This window comes from Lemur catta, chromosome 13 (assembly GCF_020740605.2).
Source record: "Lemur catta isolate mLemCat1 chromosome 13, mLemCat1.pri, whole genome shotgun sequence".
Taxonomy (NCBI): Eukaryota; Metazoa; Chordata; class Mammalia; order Primates; family Lemuridae; genus Lemur; species Lemur catta.
Genome location: NC_059140.1, coordinates 74252310 through 74274060, shown reverse-complemented (window position 1 = coordinate 74274060; position 21751 = coordinate 74252310). Strand labels below are relative to the sequence as shown.

General features: G+C 42.9%; 1 protein-coding gene across 1 annotated transcript in view; it reads left to right on the top strand.

Moving 5' to 3' along the window:
• Positions 1–21751, top strand: part of B3GLCT (beta 3-glucosyltransferase) — a 92232-nt gene that overhangs the window by 65836 nt on the left and 4645 nt on the right. The window contains exons 12-14 of the mRNA XM_045567326.1: positions 348–447; positions 12150–12269; positions 20120–20264. Coding sequence (XP_045423282.1) covers positions 348–447; positions 12150–12269; positions 20120–20264 — 365 coding nt within the window. The remainder of the gene's footprint in view (positions 1–347; positions 448–12149; positions 12270–20119; positions 20265–21751) is intronic.

Here is a 21751-nt window from a genome sequence, read left to right as displayed (position 1 = left end):
AACTTTGTTTGTCTGGACTGAAGATACTGATTCTGTCTCTGCCTCAGCTTATCTGTGTGACCATATGTAATTCCCCCAGTCTCTCTAGGTCTCCATTTCCTCCTGTGTGAAATGAATGGTGTAGATGTCATGATCTGTAAAGTTCCTGCTGGTTCACTGTGTCTATGAAAATTAAAGAAGGCTAATTTTTTTTTTTTAAATTTCAAATTAAGGTGCATGTTGCCTTCCAAGCTCTCACTTACAACTCTTTAAAACTAAAAAAAGAAGAAGAAGAAGAAGAAATGAAATGAATTCTGTATATTGTAGAGAAAATAATGCATTTTAAGTTTTCTTCTTGCCTTTCCTAGGTCATTGTGGAAAGACATTTGCCATTTTGGAGAGATTTCTGAATCGTAGCCATGACAAAATAGCATGGTTAGTTATTGTGGATGATGACACGTTAATAAGGTAAGGAGTCATTCTCATCCTAAGTGGTTTTAAATTCTACATATATTTATATTTAAAAACTATGATGGGTACTTCTTCCAGCCAAAGTAGAGTATCAGGAATGGGATTTATCCTTCCATCTGAAACAACCTCCCAGAAGAACAAAAATACATGAAATACAGGTTGTTAAGACATCAGGCCGCAAGGGGCAGCGATCCCTGAGTGACGTGGTGCCAGCGAGGTGAGCCTGTGGCTGCCCCAGCTGGCTGACCCAGGGAGGCCATGTCACTGCTGAGGGAACCAGCAGACTCTGAGTGGAGGGGAGGGAGCTGAGAGTCTCAGGGGACGTAGACTGGTAGAGTTTGCAGGATGGAGTGCCAGAGAGAAGAGCTGCACTAAAGGAACTTCGGAGATACATGGAAGGTCCCCCTAAGTATTCAGTGGAGTGTTGATCCGGGCATATGTGTGAGGAAATGACCCGAGGCTGGGACAGGAACTAACCAAAATGATGAGAGGGAATTGGGCCTGACACTCACACAGGGCTGGGTGTAGTGCCTGTTCCCACCAGCAAGGCTGGGAAACCCGCTATTCACAGGGTAATGGGTAGAGTGCATAAAAGGGTCTTGCCTCAACAGTGGGGAATAGTTAACCCTAGACTAAACCTGACAAATCTGAAATCTTCTAATCCTGCCTAACAAATCTGAAAAGCAAGACCCAAAAATATCAAAGTTTTTCCAACTAACAAGCCTATATCTGAGAAAAAAAACTCAAGATTTGTAGAAATACAAGCATACTCAGCCCCCAAGAAGGTAAAATTCCCAATGCCTGCCATCCAGTCAAAAGTTACCAGATGTGCAAAGCAGTAGAAAAATAATGAGGTGAAAGCAATCAGTTTATTGAAATTGTTCTGGAATTGATACAGTGGTAGACTTAGTAGTTATCAAACTGTTACTATTAAACAGTTATATAACGGAACTCTGTTCCGTATTTTAAAAAAAGAGACATGGAAGGTCTCTTAGTCTTAAGTCTGAAACCATGTGTATAGCGATGAAAACTACATTGTTGGAGGTGAAAAACCCACTGGATGGGATTAACAGCAAACTAGGCATTGCAGGAGAAAATATTATGAACTTGTATATGTTATAGCTATTCAAAGTAAAACACAAAGATAAATAATTTTGGAAAATGAACAGAGCATCACTGAGCTTGTGGGACAATTTCAAGTGGCCTTGTATATATGCATTTGGAGTCCCCAAAGAGAAGGGACATGTAACAAATATTTAAAGAAATATTTTTCCAAATTTGAATGAAAACTATAAGCCTATAGCACCAAGTAGCTCAGGCACAACTGTGAGCTCAAAAGCAGAACACAGCCACCTCCAAGAGTGCAATGATGATGTCATCTTTAGCAACATCTTGTCTAGCATTTATTGCATCTGTAACCACATCACTTATGCTGTCAATCTGTAGCACAGCTATTCCACCTGAAACTTTTGCCAGATGTTCACGTACTTTTTCTTTTTTATTCGTAGTTACTAGCAATAATGTCTAACTGCACAATGATGTCTTAAATGTGGTTTTTAGTTCGAGCCTTGTTACCTTTTCCTTTCAAGACTCTGACATCACCCTTGGTTACAATGAACTCTCTAGCTTGTCCTAAGTCATGAGGCTGAATAATTGCAAGATTAAGGGTCAGTCCTTCTTCATTATTAACAATAGCCACATCTTCATGTTGATCTTTCTATTATAACAGAAACCGGGAGCTTTGACTTGCAGAAGACTAACAAATATTTGGGGACATGAAAAATATCTTAAATGTAAAATTCAAAAACTAAACAAAAAAAATAGTGGAAAACAAAAGGGAAGAAATGAAGCCAGAATTTAAGAGACTCAAGAAAGAAACAGAAGAAAATGACAAATTCATATCTGAAATTATGACTGAATTATAAAATACTAAAATGTAAACAAATTCAAATGAAAATTTAATAAGGGACATGGATAAAAATTAGAAAAGCAATCAAGAAAATGAAAATGCGATAAAGAAGTTAAAAGGGTTAGAAAAAGAGTGGTTGAGATTAACATGGCAAAGAAGTCCATTACATGTGTAATTGGAGTCTCTGATGGAAGAAAATCAAAAGAACAGAAATGATATTTAAATTACCAGAAATAAAAGGAGACCATATTCTATATATTGAAAGGGCTCAGTGAGTACCATGGGAAATAGACCTGGAATTACCAACTTCTTCACATATCTTAGTAAAATGATTAGATTTTAAAGATAAAGTCTTCTGAATCTCAAGGCGCAATGATGAAATAACTAAAAAGCAAGAAAATTAGACTAGCATCAGACTTCTCAAAATAATATAAAAAGCCTGGTAAGCAGTGGAGGAACATTTTTAACAAACTCAAAGAAATTATGAATCACAGATATTTTTTTTGGTAGAGCCAAGCTGTTTTTGCTAATGTTTCCTCATTCAGTTTTATCTTCTTTTGAAGATCATAATAAGAATTTATTTTCTTTTTCCTGGTTTTGATTTTTTATTGTGTCTGTTCCAGTCTCAGTATGGCAATTTCACCCTGCCACCCTGTTTGTACTCAACAGATCTTATTCTTTTTCATGACTATGAGAAACCTCAGAATTCCTTTTCTTTTGAGCCATTTCTGTCTCCCTTTTGTCTGCAAAGGTGATAGGTCAGAATTCCATCTTATAACGTTCTGGCATTCTGTTCTCGAGAACGTTGCCTCTGGGTGTCACTTCGCTCTTGTACTGCGTTTAGGACGTCACAGCAGACACGGATGAAGAGATGCACAGGGCGGAGTACAGGGCGAGGGGCGCAGAGCTTCCACGCCCTCCCTGGGCGCCACCCTCCAGGAACCTGCACACGTTCAGCTATGGGGAAGCTCCTTGTTTTGTGTTTACATATGTAAAATATTAGCATGCTTCCTGCATGCTTCCCATCAGAGCTCTTCAGAGAGACAGCACCATGGGACGTACGTGGGATGGAGTTCAGTCGGGAAGGCTGGCTCACGTGAGGGTAAAGGTGAAGCTCCAGCGCGGGCTGACAGGCTGTCTGCAAGGCGGGGACGAGCAAAGCCAGGCGCGGGGCTCAGTCCAAGTCCAAAACCTCGAAGCCGGGAAAGCCAACAGTGCAGCCCCCGGTCTGGGCTGAAGGCCTGAGAGCGCCGAGAGGCCGCCGGTGCAAGTCCCAGAGCCCAGAGGCCAAAGAACCTGGAGTCTGAGGTGCACGGGCAGGGGGTAAAAAGCATCTAGTCTGAAACGGTGGGGGTTGAGGAAGCTCAGCAAGCTGAATATCCCCCTTCTTCCGCCTGCTTGTTCTAGCCGCACGACAGGTGGTCGCCTGGTACCCCCACACTGAGGACGGTCTTCCTCTCACAGTCCACTGACTCCATGGCAGTCTTTTCTGGAAACCACCTCGCAGACACACCCAGAAACAATGCGTCACTAGACATCCTTCAGTCTGGCCAAGATGACACCTAATATTAACCACCACAAGTCCACCCCCTTGTCGACTTGGCACCCATAGGCTTTTCCTTAAACCTTACTTGGTCTCCAGATAAAGATAATAGCAAGGGCAGAATTCTGCGTAATGTAAATCAACTATCCTTCACCCAACTGAAAACACTGAAAACACATTAATCCCCTAACTTAAACACTGTTATGTAAAATTAGCAATACTTCAATGCTGATATGAAGTCAGTAACTCTTACGTTACATAACAAAGGAATAAGAAAGGACATAAGACAAAGATACTTGCTTAATGCAGGTGTCTGTGCACACATTTATTCTCAACAAAACAAGGAGGCAATACTCATGACGGTTACAGTCCTCAATTCTGTAATGGTCACGTGGCCGTCACTGGTATCTATAACTACCTTCTTCTGCCACCTGTTCTGTATTCCCTCTGCCTGCAGCAAGCACCTCAGCTGCTTGTGGCTTTTTACCTGCAGGAGTGACACAAACCTTCATTCCTGGAGGCTCTGGGCCACTCAGTCCTGCCAGGATTGGGTCGTTGCATCTCCTGTTGACCTAGATTACAGGGCAGGGTAATTCTAAGAGATGAAGGGGTCTCCTGCATTCCAGACCTGCTCTTCCTCACCTCTGCTGTGGAGTGTAGTCCACTCTGTCCTTGGTAGTCTGGTCAGTCACCCCAGTCAACACCGTAAATCCCTTCTTAGCCTGCTGACTCAGAGGCATGAGGGGCCCGAAGCGGCCAGGTGGCAGTCTTAATTTCCAGTTCAATGGAATCGCTGTTTTGCTTCCTGGTAGAAGTACACCTGCCTCTGGAATTAAGACCTCTATAGCCAGCAGAACATAATATCATAGGAATAGGAAGCAAAAATTTTGCTAGTGGGTCACTAGGGGTGATGGTGATGGTGCCACTCTCATTCCTCCTCTTGAGTCCTGGACCCATGGATCCCAGCCATGGGAGAAGCAGTACCATATACTGGATGCTGATTTAGAACATAACCAGCCTTCTGGAGAACTGTGCTCTAGCCCTGTAGAGCACTGTAACCTGGCTGGTGCCATACTGCAACTTGAAAAGACCCATCGCACCGTTCTATGAAGCTAGCTGCTTCAGGATGGCGGGAACATGGCTAGACCAGTGACTATCACAAGCGTGAGCCACTGCTGCACTTCTTTGGCTGTGAAGTGAGTTCGTTGGAAGCAATGCTGTGTGGAATACCGTGGAAGTGGATAAGGCATCCTGTGAGTCCACAGGTGGTAGTTTTGGCAGAAGTGTTGCATGCAGGAAAGGCACATCCACATCCAGAGCAAGTGTCTATTCTAGTAAGGACAAAACATTTCCCCTTCCATGATGGAAATGGACCAATGTAATCAACCTGCCACCAGGTTGCTGGCTGATCGCTATGAGGAATGGTACCATATCGAGGGCTCAGTGTTGGTCTCTGCTGCTGGCAGACTGGGCACTCAGCGGTAGCCACAGCCAGGTCTTCCGTGGTGAATAGACATCCATGTTGCTGACCCCAAGCGTAACTGCCATCCCTGTCACGATGGCCACTTTGTTCACGAGCCCACTGGGCCACAATGGGGTGGCTGGGGAAAGAGGCTGAGTGATGTCTACAGAACAGGTCCTTCCATCCACTTGATTATTACACTCCTCCCCTGCTGAGATCACCCTTTGGTGAGCATTTACATGAGGCATAAATATCTCCAAATCTTGTGCCCACTCAGAACTAAACTTAAGAGAGGGATTCTAGGAAGACGATGGGATATGAAGCACCAGAAATCTCTCTCCCTGCCTAATAGCCACCACACTGGTAGAATCTGTCTGGAGTAGATATTTTCAAACTCTGGAATATATCAAAGGCTGGCAACTTCCAGGAGAAGTTGTGGTTATTTTCAGTCAATGTCAGCTCTTAGCACGGCAGCCCTGTGGCAGGCAGCTGTGTATGTGTTCCTAGAGCAGATGGGGGTGCCCATGTTCATGGACTGGGAGACTGAATACTGTTAAAATGTCAATACCACCCAAAGCTTTCTATAGATTCAATGCAATCCCTATCAAAGTCCAAATGATACTTTTTGCAGAAATAGAAAAACTCATCCTAAAATTCATATGGAATCTCAAGAGACCCCAAGTAGCCAAAACAATCTTGATAAAGAAGAACAAAGGTAGAGGACTCACCCTTCCTGATCTCAAAACTTACTACAAATCTACTGTAATCAAAATAGTGTGTTAACTGCTGTAAAGACAATCCAATGCAATAAGCCCTCACATATAGGGCTAAATGATTTTTGACAAGGGTGCCAAGACCATTCAATGGGGAAAGCCTTTTCAACAAGTGGTGCTGGGAAAACTGGATATCCACAGACAAAAGAATGAAGCAGGACCCTTACCTAATTCCATATACAGAAAATAACTCAAAATGGATCAAAGACCAAAATATAAGACCTGAAACAATACAGCTCTTAGAGGAAAACATAGAGCAATAGCTTCACGACACTGAATCTGGCAATTTTCTTCATATGACACCAAAGGCACAGGCAACAAAAGAAAAAAACTCGACAAATTATACATCAAAAAATTTTGGGCATCAAAAGACACTGTTATGATTTAAATGTGTCTCCTAAAATTCTTACGTTGAAACTTAGTTGCCAATGTGATAGTATTAAGAGGGAATTAAGTCATGAGGGCAGATTAGGGCCCTTATAAAAGGCTTGAGGGAGTGGACTCAGCCGCTTCAGTCCCTTCTGCCATGTGAGGACATGGAGTCCATCCCCTCGGGAGGAAGGCGCCATCTTGGAAGCAGAGGTCACTGCTCGCCAGACACCGAACCTGCTGGAGCCTTGATCTTAGACTTCCAGCCTCCAGAACCATGAGAAATACAGTTCTATTGTTTACAAATTACCCAATCTGTGATGTTTTGTGATAGCAGCACAAATGGACTGAGATGTGCCATCAACAGGGTAAAAAGACAACCCACAGAATGGGAGAAAATATTTGAAAATCATATACCTAATAAGGGATTAGTATCCAGAATATATAGAGAACCCCTAAACCTCGACAACAGAAAACCAAACAACACAATTCAGAAATGGGCACAGAACTTGAGTAGACATTTCTCCAAGCAAGGCCTACAAATGGCCAATAAGCACTTGAGAAGATGCTCATCATCACTAATATTAGGGAAATGCAAATCAAAACTACAATGAGACACAACATCACACCCATTAGGATGGCTACTGTCAAAAAAAACCTGCAAGAAGACAAAAAAAATAACAAATGTTGGAGAAATTGGAACCCTTGTGCACTGTTGGTAGAAATGTTAAATGGAACAGCCTCTGTGGAAAACAGTATGGTAGTTCCTGAAAAAGTTAAAAATAGAATTACCATATGATCTAGTAATTCCATCTCTGGTTGTACACCCAAAAGAATTGAAAGCAGGGTCTCAATGAGGTATTTATATACCCATGTTCATAGCAGCGTTATTCACAAAAACTAAAATGTGGAAGTAAGTGAGTGTCCATCAAGAGATGAATGGATAAGCAAAATATAGGACATCCATATTTTATCTGTAGAATGTTATTTAGCCTTAGAAAGGAAGGATATTCTGCAATATGCTACAGCATGGATAAACTTTGGGGACATTATGCTAAGTAAAATAAGCAAGTCACAAAAAGATAATTATTGTATGATTCCATTTATATGAGGTATTTAGAGTAGTCAAAATCAGAGAGACAGAAAACAGAATGTTGGTTGCCAGGGGCTGCGGGATTGAGGGATGTCTAGTGACACATTGTTTCTGGATGTGTCTGTGAGGATGTTTCCAGAAGATTGATTTTACTGCAGAATTGGAAACTGCATCTTCAAAATGTCTACACCTGGATACAAAGATTCGAGTTCTTCAATAGCAGTTATTATCTATTAAAATAAAACAAATGTGAAAAACTAGAGAATAAAAAATTGGAATAAGAAATGGTAAACCTTAAAAGTCATAGAACTGAATATTGTAGAACGCGGTCAAGTAGAACAGTATAAATGGGAGACTGAAGAAAGAGCAAGGCAAGATATAATAGATTAAACAAATAAAAATGTATTTTTCCAGATACAGTCGTCTCAAGAAAACTTAGAGCAGTTAAGAGACAATAATATTGCTTACAAAACCGCACGCGGGCCCCCTAAGTCTACAGAAATACAATAAGAAGCCAGATGGAACTCAGAATTAAAGATGTGGAATCTGAACTCTCTAAAATGAAAACTCAAGAAGACTTTAATAAAACTGAACTGGAAAAATATAAGCAACTCTATTTAGAAGAATTAAAGTTAGAAAACCATTGACAAATAAACTAAACAAACTAATGCGAGGCTTGCAGGGGTTAGTACGAAATTTCTCGTGGAGAAACAGAAGACCAGATCTTCATTCACCGCTCATACTACGAGCCCAGTCCTACGGTCAGCTTGTGCTGGAAATGTTAATGATAGTTTGGTTCTCGACAGAAAACATACGCCAGGAGGAACATTAGTGCTCTCTCCCCCAAGTCCACAGACTTCAAATGACAGTGTGGACAACTCTGTGACCAAGATGCAGCAGGAGTTGGAAAAACGTAACAAGAGAACTAGAAGCTGCTGCTGCTGACTTGGAATGTGGATCCTATGGGGCTTCTGCTCTGGGGTCTACTGAAGAGTCAGATCTAAATCAAGATCTGGTTTTGAAAACATCATGAGAATATGTCCAGATTTTAAGGAAAAAGCCTGTGTTCTGAAAGATAATAAAATTGTATTACCTGGGCTGTTTACCTGAAAAAATAAAACTAAAATAAATCAACAAGGACAGAAAAAAATTAAGGATGGGGAGAAAGCTGAAACAGAAGAACCCAACTGTATTTCAAGTGAAAATATCATCACACTGAAGGCAAAATATAACTAATGTAAATAACTTTTGAAGGCATTGTTTAAATATATACCTTCATTCAGATGTAGGAAGAGGAGAAGAATTTCAGACAAATCCTGATTTTTTAGTAGGTCTGACTTTTGAAATGGTGTGGGTGAAGCAGTTCTGAAGTTATTTTAGACATGTAGGATTGAAACAGTGTTAATACCTGGGGGCCAGGGCTCTTGCTGTGGGAGAGGGAAGTATGGACATAGAGTAGGGCAGGCCCAGGAAGAGCCCTGTGGGAATGGAGTGGAATTGGAGGAGTCTGTAAGAACTCGAGATTCCTAAAATGTGTGTGTGGGCCCACAGATGTGCTTCCTAGGTCTTTCTGCTGCAAGAGGCTGGAAGCAGAGATATCCCAGTAGCACAGAGAAACTGTTGCCTGGACCACTAGTGCTGCTTTCCCCACTTAAAAGGAACGAGGGCTTCTCAGAGAAACAGCTGATTCCTGGGCTGAGGCAAAGAAGTTACAAGATGCATTTGGAACATACTTTTATACCAGAGAGTAAGGAAGTGCTAAAAAAAAAAAAGAAAAGAAAGGAAGAAAATAGCCAAGTGCATGTCCAGGGGACTCAGAAGTGGTTCCATTGGCTGTAATTAGAGACTATAATGAATTAAGAACTATTAAAAATTAGGAAACAATGAGTTCATATTTTTACAATAAATAGATAGGTAAATAAATAACTGGGGAAGAAGGGCATCATTATCCTCTCGCTTACAGGATAATGATGAGTTGTGACAGATAAATGTGCCAAGTCATCATCACTTTGTAACCGTCATAGCAAAGATTGGTTCAGGCAAGAATCATTAATATATGCGGAGTTAGGGGTCAGTTTTGATGAGGACCAGGATATTTGCATGTGTGACAGTATCTGCCCAGACACTCTTAGAAGTAGCAGGGGAAATGTAGCTACTGTTACGTGGAGAAACAAGACAACAACTTGACTGGGTGATTGAAGTGAATGTTGCCAACGAAGGACAGAGGGACATTGTGCGCCACCTGCAGCCTGGCTTATGTAACTCTGTGACTGGGATGGCAGTACTTGAACATTACCATGAGGACACATCAGACAAACCCAACATAAGGATCCCTCTATTAAAAAAAAACAGGGGCCTTGTAGTATTCAAAAATACTATTGTCTTGAAAGACAGAGAGAAGCTGAGGAACTGTTTCAGATTACAGGAGATTAAAGTGATGCGATAAGTGCAGTAGGGGATCCTGGGCTTAGTTCTGCACTGGAGGGGAAGAAATGCTATACAGAACATCATTGAGTCAGTTCATAAAATTAGAACGAGTGGTCAGCTTAAATACAAGCATCATGTCAGTGTGTCCAGCTTTGGGTTATTATAATTAAGGCTACTCTGCACCTTAGTGTGCAAGTCTTGTATAGACATTTACTTCCATTTCTTTCAATTAAATACCTAGGAGTGGAATGTCTGGAACATTTAGCAGGTATCTATTTCACTCTTTTAAGAGACTTATTGTATCAATATTAAATTTCCTGAAGTTGCTAACCTTTCCTGTACTTAGGAAGTCAACAATGATGTATTTAGGAGAGGGGCATAATGTATGAAAATTACACTCTCAACTATTTCTAAAAAGAGAAATATATATATACATATGTATACATAGATATTACATATGTACATGTATGTGTGTATATAGAGAGAGAAGGAAGAGAGAATGATAAAACAAATGGGGTGAATGTTAAAAATTGGCAAATCTGGGCAAAAGGTACATGACATATTTGTCCTATTCTTATAATTTTTCTACTTGACATTATTTCCAAATAAAAAGTTTAAAAATAAATGCCATAACAGTCTAGGGTGGAACACCTTCTGGGTTTTAAAGATCAGCATCGTGCTGTCAAAATCCGTCTGCAGTGCTAAGATGCATTATGTGCTGGTTTTGATGGCACTCGCTCTGAGCGTTGCTGTCTGTCTGCGTTTCTGTGCCTCGGAATTGCCTGAAGTGGTAACGGATTGTCAAGTGAAGTTCTTTTCCTGGATCAGTAGCCAAATCCCCCGAGATGGGTCTCCAGGTCTACCTGCTTTGTCCACAGTGCCCCTGGTTAGCAAACATGAAGCGTACGGTGGATCTCAACTCAGTCTGTGATCCTTCCGCTTTACAAAGATACTGTGAATATGGACACAGTTGGTGTCATAAGGAAAAGAAACCCAGAGATGTTATTCCGTTATTTTAATTTCAGAAAAATATTAAAGGTTGGGGGTTGAATGGATAATTTTACAATATGCAGGAGGAAGAGAAATGTTATAAATTTCTCATTTGTTCTCAGGTCTAGAATTATATATAAATTTGCCCCAGAGGGCTTGGAGTTTTTGCAGAGCCTTTTACCTACCAGCGACTGCAGTTTCCTTAGAAATCTTTTAAGACTATGTTCTCCACCACTGAATGATGTCCATGTATTTACTTGTCTTCCTCTGCAGAGCTATTTACTGTATGATTTCCTAAAGATTGATTCCAAATTAGGTGCTTAGAAAGTTTAACTTATGTGCCCCAAACAGGATAGTGTTCAGAGATAATGTTTTCTGGTCACTCAGTCAAGTTATCAGAGAGGCCTTAAACCTCATCGGCAGACTCGTAGACTGGGGACCAACCCTTGTTGAATGTTTTTTATACATTAAATTAGTTTTCTTCACTTTCAGCTTTAGCTGTCATGTGACACATGACAAAGGCGGGGGGGGGGTGCGGCAAAAGGTGTTGAGAGGTATAAACAAGTAGACACAATAAGTTCGCGGACTGGGGTGGCCTTGTTGAGGGGACATAAGCACAGGTGTACCTCGTCCTCTGCGGATTTCTAGGAAAGCCTCACTGCCCGAATTCTCTTCCCCATCTTCCTGACACGGACCCTCCCCCCAACTCAGTTGTACCTCAAAAGCTCCTTGTTAAGCCATCAGTAATTTTTTAAAAAAATACCAGGTCCGTCTGAAAATACGTGAGGATTAGTTCACTCGCGTGGAAACAGCACTGGCAGGAATGACATCTGTAGCTCACTGGCCGCCTCCACCTCAGTGACCTGCCACCCGCCCAGCCAGACTGGGCAGCTGCGTTAAACTGGGAAGTGAGCCCGTTTCTCAGTTTCTCTTCTGTTTCCAGTGATGTACATTGTTTGTGCATATTTTTTTTTTGCTCTTTTAAAAAGTCCGTTTCTTCTATAAGTCACTCTAAACCATTTCAGTGTAGTATTACCCAGTGTGAACAGTGGGGTGTCAGAACCATACACTGTTTATTCTGAAACTGCGTTTGAATGAAGTAATTGTGACTTGTGTCCCCTTTGGCATCCCAGCGTCTCCCGGCTCCAGCGCTTGCTCAGCTGCTACGACTCCAGCGAGCCCGTGTTCCTGGGAGAGCGCTACGGCTACGGCCTGGGCACCGGCGGCTACAGCTACGTCACGGGCGGAGGAGGGTAACTATGGGCTCAGCCTTCTGCCAGCACTTTGAACGTGAACTTCCCTTTCCACTGGGAATGTGGCTTTGTGGCCCTGGGATCCCCTGATGTGTGAGCGCTCTGTAAATGGTAGCTGTTACTTTCACAGGAAAGTGAACGTTATATTGATATTTGCTAAATATGAAAAGAACTCACAGTAAAGAATATTTTACCCTTTGAAGAAACGATATAAAAATACGTCTGTGTACTTGGTAGAAATGTCCCTGTAATAGCGATTGCTTCTAGGCAGCCACCTAGTTTTGATTGTCTGTTTAAATGAAAAAAAAAATTGGTTATAGATTATAATTTCAGAAAATAAGCCGTTAGACTTTTAAATTATCCAGTGCTTAATAAGTCACATTTGGGAAAAGAGTAGTGTAAAAGCTTAGACTTAGGCAATTAAGTGATATTTCTATAGGATTTATGAGTTTTAGATAACAGTTAAAAATCAATATTTTTAAATGAAGCATCTGCCTAATCTCTTATGAGAAAAGATTTCAATTTGATTTATATGGCTAAATCAATTAAGCAGTTAGTCTTTTGTATTACTTCTATAGTCTTTACTGGTGGGGTGTATAGGCAGAATCTTAACTTCTTATCAACTCTAGTCATTTAAATTTATTCACCAGATGTTAAATGTCTACTATGTGCTGGGCAACTTCTAGTGTAAAATGAGGGACTGTAAACTTCGGAAGGGCTTAGGACCTTATATTCCTACTCTGCAGTCCCCTAGACCGGAACGGTTCCTATAGGAACCTGCAGGATCTGCAGTCATTACAGATGCTCTGGTTTGGCCTATTCATTGGTGAACATAACGAGGTTGTGGAGGTGGCTCTTTTTTGTGATAACCAAGCCAGAGCCGAATGCTCTCTGTTAAGCAATGGCTCGCATCTACCTGAGGTCACTGGCAGCAGGAGATGGGAGTCCAGGGAGGCCTTTGAAAAGACATGGAAGAGTCAGGCCAAGGGATGTTGACGTCTTCATTTAAAAAAAAAAAGTTCAAGCTATGTGCAGCCTTACCTTATGGTAACGCGTTTAGCTGTCTTGGTGTGGAATTAGGGCTGATTGACGGTCAGGGCATGGCACCTCGTGAGCTAGGACGCTTCAGTTTTGAAAGGGGCCCTGTTATTTATATATGGGCTTGTATGCTTTATAACACCCTGGTGTTCATATAGTACTTTTAATGTAGAAGTGACTTTTTGTGTGATTTCTAAAAGCAAGCTACTTTGTTGTCTTCCCGGTGTATTGGATTTAGCTGTTGTTTCTGAAACTGGCACTCGAGGCCTTCTGAGGCCTTCTGCAGCCTGGCCTTACCTTCCCTAATGAGCACTGCCTTTCATCACCTCAGTGGGGTTCATTCATCCAACTAGCCTGGGGTATGCCGGGTACTGGGAGTGCACAGAGCAAACCCACGTGGCTCCTCCCCCACAGGAGGTGACAGGCTGGTGCCATATTTGCACAAACATTGCATAACTGTCACTGCTTCCTTCTCGTGCCCGTGGAAGGCCCTGCTAGACCACCAAGGTGGCACCTTTAATTCCTGTGTTCAGCCTGTCCTTGCTCCTGGGTATTTCCCACCACCTCTGATTTTCCCATCTGAAAACTTATCCCACCACCATGCCACCTCCTTCCTCCCTGGTGGAACATCTCAAGAGCTCACAACTCTGTCTCCATTTCCTTAGCTCCGCACTCAGCCTTCTGCCCAAACTCTCTCCAGTGTCTCCCGGAACCTTGCTGTGGCCAAAGCAATTGGGTTGTTTCCATGTTTATCTCATTTCCTCCCTTAGTAGCCTGTGACACGGCTGGCAGTTCATTGACACACTCCTTTCCCTTGTTTTCCAGAGCTCCGTCCTCTCCTACTTCATTCCTGTCTTTCCAATCAAACCTTCTCAGTTCCTTCTATCTCCCCCTGCAGTGTCTGCGCTCCCAGGCGTCTTCTCTAGCCTCCCTCCCCCGCCCGCTCTGCCATCTCATCCGCCCTGGCGCCTCCACTCCTGCTGAGTGCGCCCAGGTCTCCATTCCAGCCCAGACGCTCTCCTGACCTCCCGGTTCCCAGATCCACCTGCCAAGGGCCCCTCCAAGTGGGTGACTCACAGCACGTCGCACTCAGCACTTTGTCATCTCTGACTTCAGTCCCAGTGTCCCCCTCCCAGGGAGGCCATCGGTTCACGCGGGTTGCTGCCTCAGGAGCCTGTCAGTCAGCTGTCACGCGTGTCCTTCTCTTCCCACCCCCTGCAGTTGACTGAGTCACTGGGTCACGTCAGTGTTCGCTCCTGAAGATCCCTCCCGTCATTACTTCTCTCCTACAGTACTGTCATCTAGTCACTGTCACCTCTTGTGTGGGCTCCTGCCACAGGCTCCTGTTCTCTTCCCTTCTTGTCTTACTCCCCTGCATGCTGCTGTCCCCACTGTGGTCCGGCGCACCTCTCCAAAAGCAGATCCGATCTCCTCTCTCCCATGCTTAGGGGCCCACAGTGGCTTCCCTTGGCCTTAATTTTCCCCAGGAGTGTGAGCCCTTTCCTACTTTTTGGCATCTAAGATGGAGAGATGATCATTCGATTTCAACAAAGGTCAAAGTGATTTGGGTTTAGGCCTCACTTTCAGTCGCCTCTCATTCACCTAATCCGCAGCCTCCCTGGGTGCTCTGCAGCCCCCACCTCGGGGCTAGACGTCTCTTCTGCCCCAGGCCCCGTTTGCCCCGAAAGCTGCCACGGCCTGCTGCTCCCCTAGGAAGGATTTTTCTCTCTAGAAATGCGTTCATCTAGGCATCCTGGCATCCACCTCTCTTCAACAATTCCATAGATAGGCATGATTATTATTTTGCTTGGATTTTTCTTTGCCTTACCATGGTATAGAAGTCTTTGCATCCTTTGATATCCTAACTGTAAGCAGAACCTCTCCCATTGCCTATGGGATGAGGTCCACACTCCTCATCAAGTTGTACAGGCTTCCCGTCACCTTGGAAAAGGTTATTTTAGCTTTTTGGCCCCATCCATCTATACCCTCAGCTTAAAGAATTCTTGTTGAACTTGCAGTTTCTCAGACGCACTATGTTTTTTCTTCCCCTGAGACATGGCATCTGCTGGTCTCTACAGAGCATTATTTCACCACCCCAACTTTCTGTCTGGATAATTCCTCCCTGTTCTTTTAGACTCGATATGGCTATGGTTTATTTACTCTGGAAAGCCTTCAGCCCAGTCTAGCCTCTCAAGTCTGGGTTTAATGCTTTTCTCAGTACTTAAGTAGCATGTTATGCAAACTGTTACCATTTAATGGCCTATTTGTTTTTCTGTTTTCCACTTAAATTACTCATTATTTGAAGGCAGCACTTGTGTTTCATGGCTTATTATACCCCCGCTTGCAAGCATAGGGACTCATTTCTTTCAGGGTACAGTGAATAAATGAATAAACAAATGCACGAACACTAGGCTTTGATCTTTATATAACTAACACTGACCAATGTGATGTTCTGTTTTTTACAAAGCACTTTTACAAAGACTTGGGAACATTCTTTATGAAACTGTCTCTTATATCAACCTTTGTTAGACGTGTCAGACATAGTGTTGAATGGTTTCTCTAGGATTACGGTAGAATTTTCTGATGCTCTAGCTTGAGAACCAATATGCCTCTTTAAACAGCAAGTCATTATCACTGGCTTGTAAAACCAATTCATAGACCACAACCAGCACTTAAAAATAATTACATATTGAGTGGAACAGAACAAAATGGAAAGTATCAGAGTGCATTCCATGTCATAAGGGTAAGTATTGTGTTGTGGAATTTTTGTTTCGGTTTTATACTTGCACACGTATACGCACACATACACAAAACCACCTCGAAATGGTTGCAGTGTGAAATGTATTTCTTGTCTTCTGACTGTGGGTTGCAGTCAAATAGGTTTTTGAAAACCACTGCCTTAAACCGTCCTTCTTAGGTCCCACTTGCCGGAGCTCAGTCGGAAGCGCGGGCTCCAGCGACGCGCGTGCAGGTATATGAAAGTGAGGCCTTCGCGCTGTTTGAATCCAAGTGTCTTTCTTTCACTTTGTTGCTTACTCCGTGAAAGTTGGGGTATTTGGAGAAAATTAGTTGAATGATCGTTTCTTTTTGAAAGTATCTATTTACACACAGGAGTTTGGGTAGGAAGCTGCGCTCAGGGTGTCATTAGCCTCTTTGGCAGTCCTGGGGACAAATGCCTGAACCAGAATTGGATGGGGACGGTGTCCTTGGAAGAGGCCCCGGTGTTACCCAGAGACAGCCACGGGCTGTTCAGCTGCTGCAGATCTGGAGAGAGTGGGTGTGTCCCCTGCCCGACCCCTTCTGTGCGTGTTCCCTGTCTGCAGGCGTGTGCTGGAGCAAGTCCCAGCCTCCCATTCCCATTTTCTTATTTTAAAATTTTGTATATGGTGTATTAAAGGAAATCAAATTATTAATCTTTTAGCCTTTCAACATCTTTTTAATATTTAAAAGTTGGTGGACAGAGCAGACCACAGTTCTTTTTTACCATGATGTGATTGGTAGTTTTCCATTTTGGGGAGCAACTTCATTTGGAAAGAACCCATCAGCATACTAATACACAAGTGTTATTAAAGTCTCATGTGCACTTCATGTATGTGAATAATTAATGTAGGACTGTTCCATGAGAGTAGGCAAAGCATAAAATAGTTACTAATTAAAATTTCACGCTTATATTTTATCTTCCTATAAAGTTAGTTTTTATAGAGAGAACGGATCAAAATAAAAGGCCTCCTTTCCTCCTTATTCTAATAGATGCTGGCAGAAAGAAATCGTTTTACTGTCAGCGCACATCCCCTCCCGTGGGCCCTTTTCCTGGGGTCAGTAGGTCGAGCCCAGCGTGGCTGGCTGGGTGCAGGACGCAGAAGGTGTTGGCCTGGGAGGCTTCCCTGGGGGACCCCACACTTTCTAAGAGAAAGGCAATTTATGGTGGCTTTTCAAACTTGCAGCTTTGCTTTTTGTGTAGTTGACAGGAACTTTTTTCCTTCTTTTTGTACAGTACTATTTCCTTGTATCATCTTAAGGAAAGAGCTGCTTTTTCCTCCTGTCTAGTCAAGGGCAGAGTGAGCCTTTTGCGGTGCCGCGTTCTTAGTGATCGGTCATCAGCGTTGGGTAAACTGCTCCGAACCGAGCCTGGCTACGTGTGGGGTCAGTGTTTCTGAATCAGCGATTGTGTTGAAGCTCTCTGTCCTTTCTCCCTTCTTACTAGACTGATTCATGGAATGCTTCTTCCCTTGGGAAGAAGATCTTTGCAAAGGCAACTTCATTCTCACTTGTTTGATACGTCACACTTTTATTGAGTGCTTACTGTGTACAAGGTCCTATGTTTGGCAGTGGGAACATATGGATGAATTTTAAATAGTTTTGCCTTAAAGAAAGTCTTTGAGACTAAACTTGTGAACCATTTTAGTCCCTTCAGCCTTTTCAGCTTTTGGGCTATTCATGATATGAAAAGATTCATTTCTACTGTAGGACCAGAATGGAAACCAGAAACCCGTCTATATTTTAATTTTAAAAAATTTTCAAATTTTTTTATTTATTTTTATTTCAGCATATTACAGGGGTACAAATGTTTAGGTTATATATATTGCCTTTGCCCCATCTGAGTCAGAGCTTCAAGCATGTCCATCCCCCAGATGGTGCGCACTGCACCCATTAGGTGTGTATATACCCATCCTCTCCTTCCCCACTCCTACCTGCCTGACACCCGATGCATGTTACTGCTATACGTGCATGTATACCACATTTTATTAATCCACTCACGTATTGATGGGCACTTGGGTTGTTTCCACATCTTTGCGATTATGAATTGTGTTGCTGTGAACATTCTAGTTTAGATGTCTTTTGTATAGAATGTCTTTTTTTCTTTTGGGTAGATGCCCAGTAATGGGACTGCTGGATCAAATGGTATTTCTACTGGTATCTCTTTGAGGTATCTCCGTATTGCTTTCCACAGAGGTTGCACTAGTTTGCAGTCCCACCAGTCGTGTATGAGTGTTCCCATCTCTCTGCATCCATGCCAACATTTATTGTTTTGGGACTTTTTGATAAAGGCCATTTTCACTAGAGCTAAGTGATGTCTCATTGTGGTTTTGATTTGCATTTCCCTGATGATTAGAGATGTTGAGCATTTTTTCATATGTTTGTTGGCCATCAGTCTATCTTCTTTTGAAAAGTTTCTGTTCATGTCCTTTGCCCACTTTTTGATAGGGTTGTTTGATTTTTTTCTTGCTGATTTTCCTGAGTTCTATGTAGATTCTAGTTATCAGCCCTTTATTCGATGTGTAGCATACAAATATTTTCTCCCATTCTGTAGGTTGTCTGTTTGCTCTCATGATAGTTTCCTTGGCTGTGCAGAAGCTTTTTAATTTGATCAGGTCCCATTTATTTATTTTTGTTGTTGCTGTGATTGCCTTTGGGGTCTTCTTCATAAATTCTTTCCCTAGGTCAATGTCTATAAGAATTTTTCCAATCTATATTTTAAAAAGAAGAGAATTTATCATGGTAACTTGGTACCAAAGTATTGGAAAGGGCCGGAAGACTGAAAGAGAGCAGGGTGGTTTCGCCTAGTGGTCAGCGAGTGTAGAAGGCTGGAGGAGCAGCGGGAGTGCTGTCCCCTGGTGCCCACCTGTGCAGCATTGCTGTGGCCGCTGCTGCTGGGGGGCCGTGACACTGTGTCTGAGCTGGACCCAGGAACGGGCACCCCAGGTGCTTTGCTGCTCAGTGCTGGCTCTGCTGGGGCTTGTGGCTGCCCCCCTTGCCTGCCTCTGCCCCAGAGACCACCAGGGCCAGAAACAGACAGCCTTCCCTAGTGCATGGGGCCCCTTGTCAGATGAAACCAGGACTCAGCTGGCAAGGGAGGCTGGAAAAGTTTGATGTAAAGTTTCCAGCCTCCTGCAATGCTGAGGGGAGCACAGGGAGGCTGGAACGGGCCAGAGTTCCTCCGCCAGAAGGTGCCTGGCGTACCAAACAGTGCTGTGACACTATTCCAGGCAAAGAACGTCCTGTGCTCACGCACTGGCCCTCTCCTGCCCTCACTTTCTGCCTATCACGGTTACCTTAAGGAAGCGTCTGTGAACTGGAAGCACCGGCACAGTGGATGGCTTTTCATTTAGATTTGATCTCGTTGTCAGTCATGACATTAATGAGTAGGATACCTAGTACTGCAGGGCACATCTACCTGATGGGAATGTCGGCAGATTTTGTTATTGATCTCGTTGAGGGTTTTGAAACGAAAGAACTATTCTCATGTTCCAAATTTCATATTAGAAGAAGAATGTTGCATAGTATCAGTTTGTAAGAAATGTATGTAAAAGTAGGTAGGTAAACATCTCTTAAAATTGAGATTTGTTGAAGGATACAAAATTACAACTAGATAGGAGGAATAAGTTCTAGTTTTATACCACTGCAGGATGACTATAGTTAACAATAATAAATAGTTTCAATTAGCCAGAAGGAGGCTATTGGATGCTCCCAACACAAATGATAAACGTTTGAGATGATGGATATGCTAATTACCCTGATCTGATCCCTTGTACATTCTATATATCGAAACATCACTATGTACCCCATGAATATGTACAATTATTATGTGTCAACTAAAAAAGTAATTTTTAAAAATTCCATAAAGGGATTTTACTTCCATAGAAAGCATAAAAATGTTTTCTCCCCAGTAACTATTGAATATAAAAGACGGCTGACGTCAGCATCTTTCAGCTTTGCCAGATGTGTGGCCTCGGAACGGTAGTTCTTTGTTCATATCTACGGTCTCGGCGGAGCTGCTCGAGCTAACCCCTCTCTCTGCCTGTTCTCGCTAGGATGGTCTTCAGCAGAGAGGCCATCGGGAGACTTCTCGCCAGTAACTGTCGATGCTACAGCAATGATGCCCCCGACGACATGGTCCTGGGGATGTGCTTCGGCGGGCTGGGGGTCCCTGTGACACACAGCCCCCTCTTCCACCAGGTGAGAGGTGGCTTTCATTCCTGCCTCCCAGGGAGTGGGGGGCACGCTCCCCTTCTCGCTTGAGGATTCTCCGTCCTTCTCTTCACACATTCCGGAACAGTAGTAACAATGTGCTGACAGCTCCAGGAGGACATCCTTAACAGACCTCTTCTCCTCTCTGACGTACGCGCTGCACCGCGTACACCGTAAAAAGGGAGGGCAAAACATCTGCAAAACCAGGTGGTGTTTGACCAGTAGTGACGTTGCATGTAGGGCCAGTGAAAAAATGCTCTTTTTTTTTTATTCTTTTCAGTTAAAAAAAAATTGACATTTAAAAATGATCAGATGATGTCTAGAAATATAAAGGACTGACCTAATACTGTCCTACTGATGACCAAGTGTGTGTAATTCGGCACCATCCTCAGATTTTAACACTGTGCATCTAGCAGTCTTTTTTACTGGGCTTTTCCCCCTTTGGTTGCTATTAAACTGAGAGGCTAAAATCTGTTAATTTCAATATAGCATCACAATAAGCATATATCCTGGGGGTTATGGGAGAGGAGAGATGAGATGATGTTTACCAGGAATGGTTAGTATTTGTAGCCTCACCATATTGCAGTTTGGGGATTAGAGAAGGAAATCCTTCTACATTATTTTTAGTATTTTTTAAGAACCAGGTCAGTGAATTTTCTTCTAAGAGTCATAGCAGATAAACCCAAACTAAAAATAACCATAGACCAACTCCCCTCTACTGTCTTCCTTCAAGAAATGTAAATCTTTTCAAATTTGAAATGTGTAAATGCATGTGTAATTTAAAGGCCCTGCCTTATATGGAAAATAGAGTCTTCCTGCTTTGTTTAGTAACCAGTGGCAAATGCTATCATAGCAATATAGAGGATTTAGCGTGACAGAAATAGTACTACAGAAAACAACTTGAACAAGGCAGAGGAAGTGCTTGCCTCATCAGGAAAGGCAGAATCCATTTCTACGTCCTTGAGACCATGAGGGAGGATAAAAATAGCCCTTTAATACAAAGAAATGTATGAGAAACCTCCTTCCTGGTACCAGTTGGAAGGTACTTATCCATCCTTTAAAACTGTGGTCCCCAAACCCCAGGCTGTAGACTGGTACCAGTCCGTGGCCTGCTAGGAACTGGGCCGCACAGCAGGAGGTGAGCGGCAGGTGTGTGAGTGAAGCTTCATCTGTATTTACAGCTGCTCCCATCTGTCGCATCACTGCCTGAGCTCCACGTCCTGTCAGCTCAGCAGCGGGATTAGATTATCATCGGAGCGCGAACTCTGCTGTACACTGCGCATGTGAAGGATCTAGGTTGCCTGCTCCTTATGAGAATCTGATGCCTGATGATCTGAGGTGGAGCTGAGGTGATGCTAGCTCTGGGGAGTGGCTGCAAATACAGACTATCATTAGCAGAGAGGTTTGACTGCACAGAGACCATACTGAGTCAATTGCTTGCAGACTCATATCAAAACCCTATCAGTGAGTGGCAA